The 19657-nt window shown below is 40.8% G+C and overlaps 1 protein-coding gene across 1 annotated transcript in view; it reads left to right on the forward strand.

The window, feature by feature from the left end:
• Positions 1–19657, forward strand: part of TRMT44 (tRNA methyltransferase 44 homolog) — a gene marked incomplete in the record, with an annotated part of 256632 nt that overhangs the window by 185598 nt on the left and 51377 nt on the right. The window contains 1 exon segment of the mRNA XM_053704178.1: positions 16570–16753. Coding sequence (XP_053560153.1) covers positions 16570–16753 — 184 coding nt within the window.

Below are 19657 nucleotides of genomic sequence, written 5' to 3' on the forward strand. Positions count from 1 at the left end.
AGACTGGATTCAGATATTTCAAATTTTAAATTTAAACTGGAAAACCTCCGTGTATTACTAGGGGAGGTGTTAGCGGCTCTGAATGATTGTAACACAGTTGCAATACCAGAGAAAATGTGTAGGTTGGATAAATATTTTGCGGTACCGACGAGTACTGAGGTTTTTCCTATACCTAAGAGACTTACTGAAATTGTTACTAAGGAGTGGGATAGACCCGGTGTGCCGTTCTCACCCCCTCCGATATTTAGAAAAATGTTTCCAATAGACGCCACCACAATGGACTTATGGCAAACGGTCCCTAAGGTGGAGGGAGCAGTTTCTACCTTAGCTAAGCGTACCACTATCCCGGTGGAGGATAGCTGTGCTTTTTCAGATCCAATGGATAAAAAGTTAGAGGGTTACCTTAAGAAAATGTTTATTCAACAAGGTTTTATATTGCAACCCCTTGCATGCATTGCGCCGATCACGGCTGCAGCGGCATTCTGGATTGAGTCTCTGGAAGAGAACATTGGTTCAGCTACTCTGGACGACATTACGGACAGGCTTCGAGTCCTTAAACTAGCTAATTCATTCATTTCGGAGGCCGTAGTACATCTTACTAAACTTACGGCGAAGAATTCAGGATTCGCCATTCAGGCACGCAGGGCGCTGTGGCTAAAATCCTGGTCAGCTGATGTTACTTCTAAGTCTAAATTGCTTAATATACCTTTCAAAGGGCAGACCTTATTCGGGCCCCGGGTTGAAAGAGATTATCGCTGACATTACAGGAGGTAAAGGCCATGCCCTGCCTCAGGACAAAGCCAAAGCCAAGACTAGACAGTCTAATTTTCGTTCCTTTCGTAATTTCAAAGCAGGAGCAGCATCAACTTCCTCTGCACCAAAACAGGAAGGAGCTGTTGCTCGCTACAGACAAGGCTGGAAACCTAACCAGTCCTGGAACAAGGGCAAGCAGACTAGGAAACCTGCTGCTGCCCCTAAAACAGCATGAATTGAGGGCCCCCGATCCCGGATCGGATCTAGTGGGGGGCAGACTTTCTCTCTTCGCCCAGGCTTGGGCAAGAGATGTTCAGGATCCCTGGGCGCTAGAGATAATATCTCAGGGATACCTTCTGGACTTCAAATACTCTCCTCCAAGAGAGAGATTTCATCTGTCAAGATTGTCAACAATCCAGACAAAGAAAGAGGCGTTTCTACGCTGCGTACAAGAGCTCTTGTTAATGGGAGTAATCCATCCAGTTCCACGATCGGAACAGGGACAGGGGTTTTACTCAAATCTGTTTGTGGTTCCCAAAAAAGAGGGAACTTTCAGACCAATCCTGGACTTAAAGATCCTAAACAAATTCCTAAGAGTTCCATCGTTCAAGATGGAGACTATTCGGACAATTTTACCTATGATCCAAGAGGGTCAGTACATCACCACTGTAGATTTAAAAGATGCTTACCTTCACATACCGATTCACAAAGATCATTATCGGTACCTAAGGTTTGCCTTCCTAGACAGGCATTACCAGTTTGTGGCTCTTCCATTCGGATTGGCTACAGCTCCAAGAATCTTCACAAAGGTTCTGGGTGCTCTTCTGGCGGTACTAAGACCGCGGGGAATCTCGGTAGCTCCATACCTAGACGACATTCTGATACAAGCTTCAAGCTTTCAAACTGCCAAGTCTCATACAGAGTTAGTGCTGGCATTTCTAAGGTCACATGGATGGAAGGTGAACGAAAAGAAAAGTTCACTCGTTCCACTCACAAGAGTTCCCTTCCTGGGGACTCTTATAGATTCTGTAGAAATGAAGATTTACCTGACAGAGGACAGGCTAACAAGACTTCAAAGTGCTTGCCGCACCCTTCATTCCATTCAACACCCGTCAGTGGCTCAATGCATGGAGGTAATCGGCTTAATGGTAGCGGCAATGGACATAGTACCCTTTGCACGCTTACACCTCAGACCACTGCAACTGTGCATGCTAAGTCAGTGGAATGGGGATTACTCAGACTTATCCCCTTCTCTGAATCTGGATCAAGAGACCAGAAATTCTCTTCTATGGTGGCTTTCTCGGCCACATCTGTCCAGGGGGATGCCATTCAGCAGACCAGACTGGACAATTGTAACAACAGACGCCAGCCTTCTAGGGTGGGGTGCCGTCTGGAATTCTCTGAAGGCTCGGGGACAATGGAGTCAGGAGGAGAGTCTCCTGCCAATAAACATTCTGGAATTGAGAGCAGTTCTCAATGCCCTCCTGGCTTGGCCCCAGTTGACAACTCGGGGGTTCATCAGGTTTCAGTCGGACAACATCACGACTGTAGCTTACATCAACCATCAGGGAGGGACAAGAAGCTCCCTAGCTTTGATGGAAGTATCAAAGATAATTCGCTGGGCAGAGTCTCACTCTTGCCACCTGTCAGCAATCCACATCCCGGGAGTGGAGAACTGGGAGGCGGATTTCTTAAGTCGTCAGACTTTTCATCCGGGGGAGTGGGAACTTCATCCGGAGGTCTTTGCCCAAATACTTCGACGTTGGGGCAAACCAGAGATAGATCTCATGGCGTCTCGACAGAACGCCAAGCTTCCTCGTTACGGGTCCAGATCCAGGGATCCAGGAGCAGTCCTGATAGATGCTCTGACAGCACCTTGGGACTTCAGGATGGCTTACGTGTTTCCACCCTTCCCGTTGCTTCCTCGATTGATTGCCAGAATCAAACAAGAGAGAGCATCAGTGATTCTAATAGCACCTGCGTGGCCACGCAGGACTTGGTATGCAGACCTGGTGGACATGTCATCCTGTCCACCTTGGTCTCTACCTCTGAAACAGGACCTTCTGATACAGGGTCCCTTCAAACATCAAAATCTAACTTCTCTGAAGCTGACTGCTTGGAAATTGAACGCTTGATTTTATCAAGACGTGGGTTTTCTGAGTCAGTTATTGATACCTTAATACAGGCTAGGAAACCTGTTACCAGAAAGATTTACCATAAGATATGGCGTAAATACCTATATTGGTGTGAATCCAAAGGTTACTCTTGGAGTAAGGTTAGGATTCCTAGGATATTGTCTTTTCTACAAGAAGGTTTAGAAAAGGGTTTATCTGCTAGTTCATTAAAGGGACAGATCTCAGCTCTGTCCATTCTGTTACACAAACGTCTGTCAGAAGTTCCTGACGTCCAGGCTTTTTGTCAGGCTTTGGCCAGGATTAAGCCTGTGTTTAAAACTGTTGCTCCACCATGGAGTTTAAACCTTGTTCTTAATGTTTTACAGGGCGTTCCGTTTGAACCCCTTCATTCCATTGATATAAAGTTGTTATCTTGGAAAGTTCTATTTTTAATGGCTATTTCCTCGGCTCGAAGAGTCTCTGAATTATCAGCCTTACATTGTGATTCTCCTTATTTGATTTTTCATTCGGATAAGGTAGTCCTGCGTACTAAACCTGGGTTCTTACCTAAGGTAGTTACTAACAGGAATATCAATCAAGAGATTGTTGTTCCTTCTTTATGCCCAAATCCTTCTTCGAAGAAGGAACGTCTACTGCACAACCTGGATGTAGTCCGTGCTCTAAAATTTTACTTACAGGCAACTAAGGAATTTCGACAAACGTCTTCTCTGTTTGTCATTTACTCTGGGCAGAGGAGAGGTCAAAAAGCTTCCGCTACCTCTCTTTCTTTTTGGCTTCGTAGCATAATTCGTTTAGCTTATGAGACTGCTGGACAGCAGCCTCCTGAAAGAATTACAGCTCATTCTACTAGAGCTGTGGCTTCCACTTGGGCCTTCAAGAATGAGGCCTCTGTTGAACAGATTTGCAAGGCTGCAACTTGGTCTTCGCTTCATACTTTTTCCAAATTTTACAAATTTTATACTTTTGCTTCATCGGAGGCTATTTTTGGGAGAAAGGTTCTTCAGGCAGTGGTTCCTTCTGTATAAAGAGCCTGCCTATCCCTCCCGTCATCCGTGTACTTTTGCTTTGGTATTGGTATCCCAGAAGTAATGATGACCCGTGGACTGATCACACTTAACAGAAGAAAACATAATTTATGCTTACCTGATAAATTCCTTTCTTCTGTAGTGTGATCAGTCCACGGCCCGCCCTGTTTTTAAGGCAGGTAAATATTTTTTAATTTATACTCCAGTCACCACTTCACCCTTGGCTTTTCCTTTCTCGTTGGTCCTTGGTCGAATGACTGGGAGTGACGTAGAGGGGAGGAGCTATATGCAGCTCTGCTGGGTGAATCCTCTTGCACTTCCTGTTGGGGAGGAGTAATATCCCAGAAGTAATGATGACCCGTGGACTGATCACACTACAGAAGAAAGGAATTTATCAGGTAAGCATAAATTATGTTTTTAATCTCAGTAATGAAAGTGCACTGACTCTTGTTGCATTGATTTCCTGCTTTGGGCCTGGTATTTTTAATATAGTAAATCTAAACTGTTAGTTTTTAATTTTACATAAGAGCAAATACCCTACTGTAAAACTTAGACTTAATGCAGTTACTTTTAGGTTATACAATTTTGAATCATTTGACATTTAAGTGATATTGCACTGGGTTGTACTCACTTCTGTTGTATACTGTATGTATGTGTGTGTGTGTGTGTGTGTGTGTGTATATATATATATATATATATATATATATATATAAATAAATAATTTCTTTCATATATGTAGCGACAGTCCACGAGCTGTTACTGATGGGATATACATTCCTACCAGGAGGAGGCAAAGTTTCCCAAACCTCAAAAGCCTATAAATACACTGCCCACCTCACACATACCTCAGTTTAAAAACATTGCCTCCTTAGGAGGTGGTAAAGCATGATGTGCTTGATTTCTTCAATGAAAGGCGCTTCTAAGCATATTGAAGCCCAGTTCCTCTCAAAGTACAGTGATTGTAAGAGGGAAGTGAAGGGAGTACTGCCTGATGATGCCATGTTTTCACCTATGGGAAATATTTCATAAGGCTCTCTGTAAATTCGGTCACAGGGATTCATCCTCTGCCTCCCTTTACAGATCGACATTGTACTTCTCTACCATTACCTGTGCTGATATGTTTCAGTACTGGTTTGGCTGTTTGCTATATTTGGATGGGTATCTTAAGGTTTTTGCATTTTCATTTGAGACACTATTGGCTATTGGATTGGGTACTTTTTTGTAAAAGTTTATTATATGTTTTATAAATGTATTAAGGAGATGAATAAAACTGTTTTCAGCTTTTCTAAATCTCCAGTCTCAAAATAGTACACTAAGTCAGTGGTATCTGGCTCGAGATAGGTGGCGCTAGATGTGTCCAGAGCAATGATATACTCAGATATACATGTTAGAATCAACCTTAAATAAACTAACTTGTATAAGAAATAGAAGAGTCTTATGTCTCTGAGTGTAACTTCACACTTGTGGCAAAAGGTCCAACTGATAAAACTCAGAGATATAGAATCCAGGGGTATAGGACACCAGATTTGATAGACGGCTGCACTCTCCTCACATATACAGGGAGTGCAGAATTATTAGGCAAGTTGTATTTTTGAGGATTAATTTTATTATTGAACAACAACCATGATCTCAATGAACCCAAAAAACTCATTAATATCAAAGCTGAATAGTTTTGGAAGTAGTTTTTAGTTTGTTTTTAGTTATAGCTATTTTAGGTGGATATCTGTGTGTGCAGGTGACTATTACTGTGCATAATTATTAGGCAACTTAATAAAAAACAAATATATACCCATTTCAATTATTTATTTTTACCAGTGAAACCAATATAACATCTCAACATTCACAAATATACATTTCTGACATTCAAAAACAAATCAGTGACCAATATAGCCACCTTTCTTTGCAAGGACACTCAAAAGCCTGCCATCCATGGATTCTGTCAGTGTTTTGATATGTTCACCATCAACATTGCGTGCAGCAGCAACCACAGCCTCCCAGACACTGTTCAGAGAGGTGTACTGTTTTCCCTCCTTGTAAATCTCACATTTGATGATGGACCACAGGTTCTCAATGGGGTTCAGATCAGGTGAACAAGGAGGCCATGTCATTAGATTTTCTTCTTTTATACCCTTTCTTGCCAGCCACGCTGTGGAGTACTTGGACGCGTGTGATGGAGCATTGTCCTGCATGAAAATCATGTTTTTCTTGAAGGATGCAGACTTCTTCCTGTACCACTGCTTGAAGAAGGTGTCTTCCAGAAACTGGCAGTAGGACTGGGAGTTGAGCTTGACTCCATCCTCAACCCGAAAAGGCCCCACAAGCTCATCTTTGATGATACCAGCCCAAACCAGTACTCCACCTCCACCTTGCTGGCGTCTGAGTCGGACTGGAGCTCTCTGCCCTTTACCAATCCAGCCACGCGCCCATCCATCTGGCCCATCAAGACTCACTCTCATTTCATCAGTCCATAAAACCTTAGAAAAATCAGTCTTGAGATATTTCTTGGCCCAGTCTTGACGTTTCAGCTTGTGTGTCTTGTTCAGTGGTGGTCGTCTTTCAGCCTTTCTTACCTTGGCCATGTCTCTGAGTATTGCACACCTTGTGCTTTTGGGCACTCCAGTGATGTTGCAGCTCTGAAATATGGCCAAACTGGTGGCAAGTGGCATCTTGGCAGCTGCACGCTTGACTTTTCTCAGTTCATGGGCAGTTATTTTGCGCCTTAGTTTTTCCACACGCTTCTTGCGACCCTGTTGACTATTTTGAATGAAACGCTTGATTGTTCGATGATCATGCTTCAGAAGCTTTGCAATTTCAAGAGTGCTGCATACCTCTGCAAGATATCTCACTATTTTTGACTTTTCTGAGCCTGTCAAGTCCTTCTTTTGACCCATTTTGCCAAAGGAAAGGAAGTTGCCTAATAATTATGCACACCTGATATAGGGTGTTGATGTCATTAGACCACACCCCTTCTCATTACAGAGATGCACATCACCTAATATGCTTAATTGGTAGTAGGCTTTCGAGCCTATACAGCTTGGAGTAAGACAACATGCATAAAGAGGATGATGTGGTCAAAATACTCATTTGCCTAATAATTCTGCACTCCCTGTAGGTCTCCAAGGGTATGTGGCGGAGTGGTGGTTTGACTGCTGATTTTAGACCAATCAATAAAGGTATAAGTAAAAGCAATGTACCTAATAGGTCATTATAGATGGGGCAGTCTTACTAAAGCATATGTCAATATGACGTAATAAGGGGCGGGTTCCATATCTCGATATCTATCGGAACTATGTGAATACTAGGAATATGTATCACTGTGGTTATGTGGGGGAGTGGTGGCTTAATTGACGATTTTAAACCAATCGAGATAGGTATAGGTTGTAACGATTCGCCCCATAGGTCATTGTAAGAAGAGAAGGGCAGACCTCTTTGACCGCAAGTCACTATGACATCCTAAGTGGCAGTATCCGTAACTGAATTAGGGGAAGAAAATGTACTGTCAGCTTGAACCACTGCTGTGGTAGTGTTCAGTCATTTGAAGTGCTATGTGATGTGTATATCATTACAATAAATAAATGTGAATAAAAATGTGAATAATGATCTAATCTAAATCGGTAAAATTAGGAGATGCATCTGATAGCTGCATCGATTGCTGGGGTGATTGTTAAATTTAGTCTGAAGGACTGAATAGTAGTAATAAACTGACTATAGTGACATAGATATATGCTTATGTGAATGTGTCAAAAGGAATTCCATGTACCTATTGATCATAAAAAGTGCATGAGAAAACATGTGTCGTCTAGTATGCGTAAATAAAAAATAACATAATAACCTGTTATGACAAAAATGTGAATTTACCATATCGCATTAGTGGGGAAGTGAGAACATTATGTATATAGTATAAGTCATATGGAAAATATGAATAAAAATAAAATAAATCTTTATTGATATAAAAAAGAGTGACCTAATACGAATGTAATATATTTTCTAAATTACAGTACAGGGAGTGCAGAATTATTAGGCAAATGAGTATTTTGACCACATCATCCTCTTTATGCATGTTGTCTTACTCCAAGCTGTATAGGCTCGAAAGCCTACTACCAATTAAGCATATTAGGTGATGTGCATCTCTGTAATGAGAAGGGGTGTGGTCTAATGACATCAATACCCTATATCAGGTGTGCATAATTATTAGGCAACTTCCTTTCCTTTGGCAAAATGGGTCAAAAGAAGGACTTGACAGGCTCAGAAAAGTCAAAAATAGTGAGATATCTTGCAGAGGGATGCAGCACTCTTAAAATTGTAGAGTCAAAAGGAAAAGTGGCACCAATAAAGTGTAGTATCTGCGGTAAGAAATGTTTATTGTACAATCCAAAAGTAGTGTACAAACCAAGTCACAGTGGAGAACGCCTGAACGCGTCAGGCGTTCTCCACTGTGACTTTGTTTGTACACTACTTTTGGATTGTACAATAAACATTTCTTACCGCAGATGCTACGCTTAATTGGTGCCACTTTTCCTTTTGACTCTATGTTCCTTAAGCGGCTGGGTTTACCGCTTCATAGCACCACTCACTTGCATAAGCCACCTCCAGGTTACAGAGCCGGTCTTTTTGCCTTCACGGATATACCCCCCAGGAAAGACCACTTGGTTTAGCCTTGCAACGTCACGGGTGAGGCACTGAGGAAACGTCCTTGCGTCGGATCTACCTGCAGCACGCCGAGAAGGGAAACACAGACTTCACCCCACCCGGAAGGGCTTTATCGCCTACTCGAGGAGAAGTACAGAAGTGTCCCCAGGCACCCCACCAGCTAATTGGAGGATAAAAGTTGATCGAAGACGTAACATTGTGACTTAACATTGCCACCCGTGACTATTAGGCTCTGGGACATACCTGATACTGTGATACTTGGATACTCTGAGACTTTATTTTTCCTTTGGCATAACGGACTCTGTTCTAACCTGAGTGACTTCCCATACTGACCCTTGGTCCTAGATTGATACGCTGTTTATTGGGACCTGAAATTCCCCATTATTGTGTGCTCTGATATACGTTTTCAGCACTTGGGGATTACTCATTTCTGAACACAGCCTATTTTGATGATTAACTCTTAAAATTGCAAAGCTTCTGAAGCGTGATCATCGAACAATCAAGCGTTTCATTCAAAATAGTCAACAGGGTCGCAAGAAGCGTGTGGAAAAACCAAGGCGCAAAATAACTGCCCATGAACTGAGAAAAGTCAAGCGTGCAGCTGCCAAGATGCCACTTGCCACCAGTTTGGCCATATTTCAGAGCTGCAACATCACTGGAGTGCCCAAAAGCACAAGGTGTGCAATACTCAGAGACATGGCCAAGGTAAGAAAGGCTGAAAGACGACCACCACTGAACAAGACACACAAGCTGAAACGTCAAGACTGGGCCAAGAAATATCTCAAGACTGATTTTTCTAAGGTTTTATGGACTGATGAAATGAGAGTGAGTCTTGATGGGCCAGATGGATGGGCCCGTGGCTGGATTGGTAAAGGGCAGAGAGCTCCAGTCCGACTCAGACGCCAGCAAGGTGGAGGTGGAGTACTGGTTTGGGCTGGTATCATCAAAGATAAGCTTGTGGGGCCTTTTGGGGTTGAGGATGGAGTCAAGCTCAACTCCCAGTCCTACTGCCAGTTTCTGGAAGACACCTTCTTCAAGCAGTGGTACAGGAAGAAGTCTGCATCCTTCAAGAAAAACATGATTTTCATGCAGGACAATGCTCCATCACACGCGTCCAAGTACTCCACAGCGTGGCTGGCAAGAAAGGGTATAAGAAGAAAATCTAATGACATGGCCTCCTTGTTCACCTGATCTGAACCCCATTGAGAACCTGTGGTCCATCATCAAATGTGAGATTTGTCAGAAAACAGTACACCTCTCTGAACAGTGTCTGGGAGGCTGTGGTTGCTGCTGCACGCAATGTTGATGGTGAACAGATCAAAACACTGACAGAATCCATGGATGGCAGGCTTTTGAGTGTCCTTGCAAAGAAAGGTGGCTATATTGTTCACTGATTTGTTTTTGTTTTGTTTTTGAATGTCAGAAATGTATATTTGTGAATGTTGAGGTGTTATATTGGTTTCACTGGTAAAAATAAATAATTGAAATGGGTATATATTTGTTTTTTGTTAAGTTGCCTAATAATTATGCACAGTAATAGTCACCTGCATACACAGATATCCCCCTAAAATAGCTATAACTAAAAACAAACTAAAAACTACTTCCAAAACTATTCAGCTTTGATATTAATGAGTTTTTTGGGTTCATTGAGAACATGGTTGTTGTTCAATAATAAAATTAATCCTCAAAAATACAACTTGCCTAATAATTCTGCACTCCCTGTATATGCTAACAGTATTACTGTTATTTATGAATTGATCCTAATTATTGGGCAAGGGTCATAATAGAGGTCAATAAGGAAAAAAAATGTCTTCCTGCAGACTTTGCAGCGCAGTTACAAACGGCGGTGTTTGCGGCCCTCAGTGCATAACCTTGCTCTAACAAACGCAAGAGAAAGGTTAAACATAGCTCTCCTGAGCCAAAGTCATCTAAATATTTATCGGATTTAGCTATTATGTCCCAGTTATCCGATGATGAGTTAACCTCTGTAGCTTCAGAGGGTGAACTTTCTAGGTCGGAGTCCTTAGCGTCTAAGCCTCCTGCTGCGGAGGAACCATCCTTTATTTAAGGAGGTTTCGTATACGTTAGAGGTTCCAGAGGCAATGCTGCCTGAAGTACCTATCATACCTAAATTCCTAAATTAGACAGAGTTTACGAAGACAGGAAAGTTCCTTGGGAAAGAATTGGTTCTTTTTTTTTTCCCCCACGTTTACTTTTAAAAAGTTGTTTCTGGTCCTGGACTCTCAACTGGATTTGTGGGGCTCCATTCCCAAGGTGGATGGTGCTATCTCTACGCTTGCTAAACGTACTACTATACCTCTTGAGGATAGTTCTTTGTTCAGAGAGACGATGGATAAGAAAATGGAAACCTTTCTGAGAAAGATGTTTCAACATACGGGATTTTTGTTTCAACCGGCGGCTGCAGGGGCGGCTGGTGCAACTCTTTGTCGGAACTCATTGTGGTGGAGTCTCCCCTCAAGGATTTTCAAGACAGAATTAAAGCTTTGAGAATTGTTAATATTTCTATCTGTGATGCGAACATGCAAATTATTTTCCTAAATGCAAAGGCCTCTGGCTTTGCGGTGCTAGCCCGCCGGGTGCTCTGGTTGAAGTCTTGGTCTGCGGACATGACTTCTATGTCTATACTCTTTTCTCTTCCCTTTAATGGAAAAATTTTATTTGGTCCAGGCCAGGGCTCCATTATTTCTACGGTTACTGGAGGCAAGGGGGCCTTCCTACCGCAAGATAAGAAGAACAAGTCTAAGGGACAACAATCTTCTAATTTTCGTTCTGACAAATCCCAACGACAACAATCCTCCTCCAAGCCCGAGCAACCCAAGAGTACTTGGAAGCCGGCTCAGTTCTGGAATAAATCAAAGCACAATAAGAAGCCCCCTGAAACAAAATGGCTTGAAGGGGCGGCCCCCGATCCGGGATCGAATCGTGTAAGGGGCAGACTGTCTCTTTTTTCCGACGCCTAATTTACAAGACCATAAAAGAGGGATGCCTTTCTAGTGTGCGTTCGGGATCTATCCTCCTTAGGAGTTGTTGTCCCGGTGCCTATTGAAGAAAGAGGTTTGGGGTTTTATTCAAACCTTTTCGTGGTCCCAAAGAAGGAGGGAACCCAATTCTGAACCTAAAGTGCTTAAAGTGAAGGTTAATTTTCATGTGAAAGTGCCCGGTTTTTAAAAACTATTAAAAACAGGGGCACTTTCATTCATGAAAATTGACATTGCATCGTATTTTAAAAATACCTTTTTCTTCTGAAATGCTGGATCGCCATTCTGAAAGATGCCCCACCTGCTTTTTCCTGGTGTCCTTACCCAGCAATGACGAAACAGGCTTCCTCCAATCACGACGTTGCCTCAGGCAATTATTTCCCCTGGTGATTGGAGGATGCCGGAATCATCATTGCTGATGTATGAAGAAGCTTGTGACGGTCTGGTGAAGCACTGGAGTGGCTTCAAGAAGAAAAGGTAAGTATATTTTAAGAATACGGGTGAAATGTCAATTTTCATGAATGAAAGTGTCCCCTGTTTTTAATAGTTTTTTAAAAACCGGGCACTTTCACATGAAAATTGACCCTCACTTTAAACAAAATTCTCAGTGTCCCTTCCTTCCAGATGGAGACGATAAGGTCCATCCTTCCTTTAATTCAGGAAGGCCAGTTTATGACCACTATAGATCTGAAGGACGCTTACCTTCATGTTTCAATCCACAGGAAACACTTTCAGTTCCTGAGATTTGCATTCCTGGACCAGCACTTCCAGTTCATTGCCCTTCCGTTTGGCCTAGCTACTGCTACTAGAATCTTTACGAAGGTTCTGGGGGCTCTTCTAGCTGTTGCTAGAACTCTGGATATTGCAGTATCCCCATACTTGGACTATATTCTGGTGCAAGCACCATCCTTTCGTCTTACGGAAGAATTCTCGGAGTCCCTTCTATGTCTTCTTCAATCAAATTCATTGGAAGATAAACTTGGAAAAGATTTCTCTTATCCCAAGTACCAGGGTGGAATTTGTGGGTACTATAATAGGCTCCATATCTATGAGGCTATTTCTAACAGAACAGAGACGTTGCAAGCTAATTTCCCTCTGTGGCTCAGTGTATGCAGGTGATTGGTCTCATGGTGTCCTGCATGGACATCATTCCTTTTGCCAGGTTCCGTCTGAGACCTTTACAACTGTGCATGCTGAGGCAGTGGAACGGTGATCATTCAGATCTGTCTCATCTAGGGGAATGGTCTCTCCATCCTGAGGTTTTTTACAGAGCTATGCAGCAAGTGGGGGACGCCGGAGATAGATGTCATGGCGTCCCGTCTCAATACCTAGCTACCCAGATATGGGTCGAGGTCGAGGGATCTCCAAGTGGATCTAATAGATGCACTAGCAGTGCCCTGGGGGTTCAAACTCATATATATTTTTTCTCCATTAACGCTTCGATTGGTGGCCCGCATCAAGCAGGAGCGGGTATCCGTAATCCTGATCGCTCCATCGTGGCCGCAAAGGACGTGGTTTCGTCTGAACAAGAAACTTCCCAGGTACCTTTCCAGGGATCCTCAGGTGGAAGTGATGGATGCTCTAGCAGTTCCCTGGTGTTAGCACCCTGCTTACATTTTTCCCCCTCTGGTTCTTCTTCCAAGAGTGATCTTAATGGAACAATCTTATGTGTTTCTAATAGCACCAGCGTGGCCTCACAGGATTTGGTAGGTAGACCTTTTTCCGAATGTCCAGTTGCCAGCCTTGGCCTCTTCCTCTTATACCAGACCTTCTGTCTCAAGGCCTGTTCTTCCATCCAGATCTCAAATCTCTAAATCTAATTGCATGGAAATTGAACATTTAGTCCTCATTCATAGACGTTTCTCTGACTCCGTGATTAAAATTATGATTCAGGCCCGTAACCCTGTTTCAAGGAAAATATACCACAAGGTTTGGAAAAACCTACATTTCTTGGTGTTCTACACATGATTATTCCGGGCATTCCTTTCGGATTCCTAGGATTCTCCAGTTCCTTCAGGATGGTTTGGATAAGGGTTTGTCTGCCAATACTTTGAAAGGATCTGTAATTTTTCTGTTTTATTTTACAGAAACATTGCTAATCTTGCTGATATTCACCACTGTTTTGTCCTGGCTTTAATTTGAATTAAACCTTTTATTAAAATCTATTTCTCCACCTTAGAGTCTTAATTTGATATTAACAACGTTGCAGGCTCCTCCTTTTGAGCCTATGCATACTTTGGACATTAAACACTTTCTTGGAAAGTGTTATTTCTGTTGTCTATCTCATCTGCTAGAAGAGTTTCTGAATTGTCTGCTCTCTTGGGAGTCTCCTTATCTGATTTTTCATCAAGATAAAGCAGTTTTGCGGATTTCCTAAAGTTGTGAATTATAACAACATTAATATGGAAATTATTGTGCCTTCCTTATGTCCTAATCCTAAGAATACTCTTGAAAGATCTTTGCATTCTTTGAATGTGGTAAGAGCTTTGAAATATTATGTTGAAGATACTAAGGATTTCAGACAGACTTCTACTGGTTCTAGAAGAGGTCAGAAAGCTTCTAATTATTTCACAAAGCTTATTTGGAGGCGGGCCAGTTTTCGCCTCAGATAATTACAGCTCATTCTACAAGATCAGTTGTCACATCTTGGGCTTTAAAGAATGAAGCTTGAGTTGATCAAATCTGCAAAGCAGCTACTTGGTGTTCTTTGCATACCTTTACGATTTTTTTTCCATTTTGATGTTTTTGCTTCTTCAGAAGCAGCTTTTGGTATAAAGGTTCTTCAGACAGCTGTGTCAGTTTGATTCTAGTGCCTATCATTTAAGTTTTTGGAATTTTAAAGAAACTTAATTCTTTTTTGGATTTAATTTCTCAGAAAAAATATCTGTTTTTCATTTTATCCCTCCCTTTATTGTTACTCAAGGACTTTCACATCTTAGGTATTATATCCCATCAGTAACAAGCTCGTGGACTCTCGCCACCTATATGAAATAAAACATAATTTATGTAAAAACTTACCTGATAAATTAATTTATTTCATGGTGGAGAGAGTCCACGAGACCCACCTATTTTTGTGGGTTTATGATTTTTTTTTTTTGTATAAAGCACATTATTTATCCTGTTCCTCTGTTTTATGCTTTTACTCCTTTTACACCTCACCTGCTTTGCTATACTTTGTTAAACTGAGGTATGAGTAAGGTGAGAGGTGTATTTATAGGCATTTGAGGTTTGGGAAACTTTGCCCCCTTCTGGTAGGAATGTATATACCATCCGTAACAAGCTTGTGGACTCTCGCCACCATGAAAGAAATTAATTTATCGGGTAAGTTCTTAAATAAATCATGGTTTTGCCTCTAGTAAGAATATAAATGTAGTGTTTAAAAATATCCTTAGAAAGTCTTATAAGATGTTAATCCACACTATAATAATAAAAATGTATAAAAGGGCATGAAGTTTATAAAGGCAATTAGTAGGTAAATGCCAATATATCTCATGGGAATCATCTGAAAGATAATTGTTCCAAGATCACTGGAGTGGCCAGTAGCCTGATTAGATAGTTAGCCTACACCAGATCTGAATATGCAGAAATGTACCTCCTCTTCCTATAACTCCTCAGGGCTGACCAGTCACTTCACTAAATCCTGTTAACATTGAGGCTCCTGAAAACCCCCAACCCTCCCAGCCATCTCGGAGCATCTGAGTACCAATTGATGGCATCCATTTAGTCAACTCCAGCTCTGTCTGCCTCTGAAAAGTTATAGGGGGACACGGAAACACCAAACCTCCCCCAGGGGAGCTTGCTGCACTACCCTAGGTAAATGCTGAAAACGAACCACAGACTGTCCCACATGCGAAAGTTCCCAGAAAGAAGTTAACCAACTGCTGGGAAATGGAAAACTGCAACAACTGTAGGCAACCCCCAAAGACCTTTCAGGACAGGAACCGTTGATCTTGAGTCATATCGAGGGTGAATAGAAGGGAGACAACTTTTCATAGGCAGTGTGAAACTCCCTTTCGCCTCATGTTCTTTACAAGTCTAATGTTTCTTCAACAGGGATAATAGGGACCACTCTGAATTCAACTGTGTATCTGTCTGTACATCCATAGTAGGCCCAGGCCAAACCAGTTGACTGGCATCCCTTTTAATGACCGCATGCTACACAATCACTATAAGCGTATCAAGTCTCTTGCTAATCTTAAACTCAAAATCATACAGCAAGGTATACAAGGTGTCATAAAACTCCTCTATTGAGATGCGTTATTGGTTTTGCAAATGTAAAGATGAAACACGGATATTTACTGTGCTAATAACTCCCGGCAGTGCTCTGGATTGAATTGCAGCAAAGTCCCTTGTAAAATAAATACCCTCTAGTCCAGGAAGAGATACTGAATTTGTTCCTGTGTCTCTTGAATCTATATCTCTTTTAAGTCGGCTATAAAACGGTGCTTTCAACAGCACCACTTGCTCTGGCCTCAACATTGCTGCCTTTCATTGCAGCCGCATGGATATGCCCCCATTAGGTATTTTGAGACATTGTCTCATATCCATCCTACAGAGAGATATTTTATCCGACCTTGGGTTTTACCTTTGATACTTTATGCTTTGATAAAAGCACCCTTTGAGTCTTTATGTAACATCACTTTTCCTTATGCTTAAAACTGTGCTTTTTTTGTAGCTATTACTTCCAAAAGAAGAATGTCCGCATTATCAGAAGAACAGCATTTAGTATTCCATCAGGACAAGATGAATTGCTATGAAACGCTGTTTCAGACTCCAGTGTTTTAAAGTATATTTTCTTACTACTTTAATAAGTACAATACAGTGTACAAGGACTACCTTACCTATAAAATCTTAAGCATAATCCTAGTGTAGAAAGAAATTTGTAGATTCAATAAAAAACATATATAGTTATATTAAAATCATGAAGTTAAATTTTTTTCATTTTTTATTTTCCTGTATGAAAAATTAAAAAAATAAAATAAAATCTCATTTAATTGTATTCTACAGATCATCGTACTCCTGTTGCTTCTTTGTTTTGCCTTGCTGCTTCTTTAACTTTTATGGAAAATATAACAGAAAATCATGTAAGAAGACTCAATACAGAGAATATCTTGATTTTGTTACTGAAGTTGGTAATCAGTGTGGATTTAATGTAGAAGAAGATTGCCTTCGAATCCCATCCACCAAGCGGGTACGTAGATAGATAATTAGATATAACTATATATTCAGGTAAATATGTTTTATGAATCCATTTATATTCTAAGCTGTGTATTTGCCCTGTGTCTGCTTAAGAATTTTAGGTTTGAAAATCCCTGCAAATAAATAAATCTGTTCAGTAGATATTTACATTTAAAAATCAGATGGCATTTTATTGTCACTGTCCCAGACTTATGATTTTTTTTTAACATGAATTAAGCTAATACTGCTGAATATTTATTTCCAAAATTGAAATAGGGTTTTGGTGTGCATCATGTGTGTATATTGTTTTTGGAGGTAAATTGGGACCCTAGTTGGCAATCCCATTTTATTTATATTACTTGTAATGGATAAATTGTGTTTGTTTATTTTATATATTTATAGATAGCTCACAACTAGCAGATCTAAATGGGAGGTTTAAATTTACTTTATATGCATGATTAAAGGAATAGTTTAGTCAAAAATAAACTTTCATGATTCAGATAGAGCATGCAATTTTAAGTAACTTTCTAATTTACTCCTATTATCAATTTTTCTTTGTTCTCTTAGTATCTTTATTTAAAAAAGCTGGAAAGCTAGCTTAGGAGCCAACCCATTTTTGCCACAGCACCAGGGTAGCACTTGCTGATTGAATGGCTACATTTAGACACCAATCAGCAAGCGCTACCCAGGTGCTGAACCAAAAATGGGCCGGCTTCTAAGCTTTACATTCCAGCTTTTTCAAATAAAGATACCTAGAGAACGAAGAAAAAAATTATAATTGGAAAAAATAAGAAGTTGCTTAAAATTGCCTGCTCTATCTGAATAATGAAAGTATAATTTTGACTATACTATCCCTTTAAGACAGGGCTTGGGTGTCAGGTGATGATGGTGCCTAGAAGATGCAAACTGATGCCCAGAAAATAAATCCAAGTAACCCTCCCAATGACCCATCATGGCACAGTTGCCACTGCCTACATGGTTACAGAAGTTTTTCAAGGCATAGCTAAACATTTATTGAGTTTAAACTTAAAGGGGCAGTCTACAATAGAATTTTTATTGTTTTGACAGATAGATAATACCTTTTATTAACTATTCCCCATTTTTGCATAACCAACACAGTTATACTAATATACTTTTTACCTCTGTGATTACCTTGTATTTAAGCATCTTCTGACAGCCCCCTAAAATAAATACATAAGGAAAGGGTGCCTCCTAATGCAAATCAGTAGGGTTAACACGACCCAACCATTCCCAGTGTAGAGGGGTACTCACATTTAGCGAAGCACTCAACAGTGCTAGTATTGCAGACTGGGCTATTATAGCAGGCCGGCTCACTAAACATCCAGTGTACTTGTGATTCAGTCGAAAGTTCTGTGACACTCCAGACAGCAGTACATAGCGAAAGAAAAGACTCCCTCTCCTACATAGGCAACACTCATACATGGACTTAAATAAACCAGGACGCTCAATGACTAGATATATAAAGAAAAAATCCAGGTCCAACTATATTCTTCATATAAAAGATAATAAGCATAAATCACATAAATCGACACAAGCCATAGCCGAAGCGTTTAGAGATTACTACCAAAAATTATATAATCTGCCAAAACCAAACACCGGTCCATCCCCCGACACTGAATCCCGCCAAAAAATCCTTACCGAATACCTTTCTAACCTGCGCCTACCTAAGCTGACTCAATTTCAAAAAGAAGCACTAAAGGAACCCTTCTCATTAGAAGAATTGCAGTTAGTGATTAAAAATCTCCCGAACAATAAATCGCCAGGGCCCGATGGGTTCACATATAAATATTACTCAACATTCGCAGAACAATTATCCCTACATCTTCTGCAATACTTTAATTCAATTGATCTTGCTCACCACTTCCCAGACTCGGCATTAGAAGCCCATATTACTACACTTTTGAAGCCAAATAAGCCCCCAGAACTAACTACAAGCTATCGCCCAATCTCACTCCTAAATTCAGATACAAAAATGTATTCCAAATTATTAGCAAATAGAATTAATGTTTTACTCCCAGACCTTATTCACCCTGATCAGGTGGGGTTTGTATTAGGTAGACTAGAGAAGCAAAAGACAACACGGTCAGGGCCCTGAACACTATTTTCTATGCGCAAAATCAGAAACTCCCATTAATTCTTCTGTCAATAGACGCCGAAAAGGCCTTTGACCGCGTTGCATGGGACTTTCTACAACTAACGCTACAGAATTTCGGATTCAGAGAAGGTATAATTCAAACATTTTTACCCCTATATACTCACCCAAGTGCAAGAATATTAATAAACGGAACTCTGTCTGACCCATTCAAAATATCTAATGGGACGAGACAAGGTTGCCCGCTATCCCCCTTGCTATTTGCCTGTGTAATAGGGACCTTAGCAGTTAAAATTAGATCTCACCCTCAGATAGAAGGGATCACAATAGACAACCAAAATTATGTTATTTCTCTATTCGCGGATGACATCTTATTTACACTAACAAACCCAGAAATCTCATTGCCCATATTAATAAAGGAGTTAGACAATTTTCACTTTCAATCGAACTTTCTGGTCAATGCCCATAAATCAGAGATCCTTAATATCACACTAGACTCGCATAATAAAAAAAATAGTGGAGAAACTTACCCCATTTCAATGGAACTCACATTCTCTTAAATATGTAGGAATTTATCTTGCCACATCTATAGAGCAAATACATCAGCTTAATTATGAAAAGATTAAAAAAGAGATTATAAGAGACTTATCGAGCTGGAGATCAAAAAATCTATCTTGGCTAGGCCGTATCAACCTGATAAAGATGAATATATTCCCAAGAATCTTGTATATCATCCAGACACTACCTATCCCCTTGTCAGAAAAATACCTAAATACATTACAACGAGCATTAAGCGACTTCACA

This window comes from Bombina bombina, chromosome 2, assembly GCF_027579735.1.
Source record: "Bombina bombina isolate aBomBom1 chromosome 2, aBomBom1.pri, whole genome shotgun sequence".
Lineage (NCBI taxonomy): Eukaryota > Metazoa > Chordata > Amphibia > Anura > Bombinatoridae > Bombina > Bombina bombina.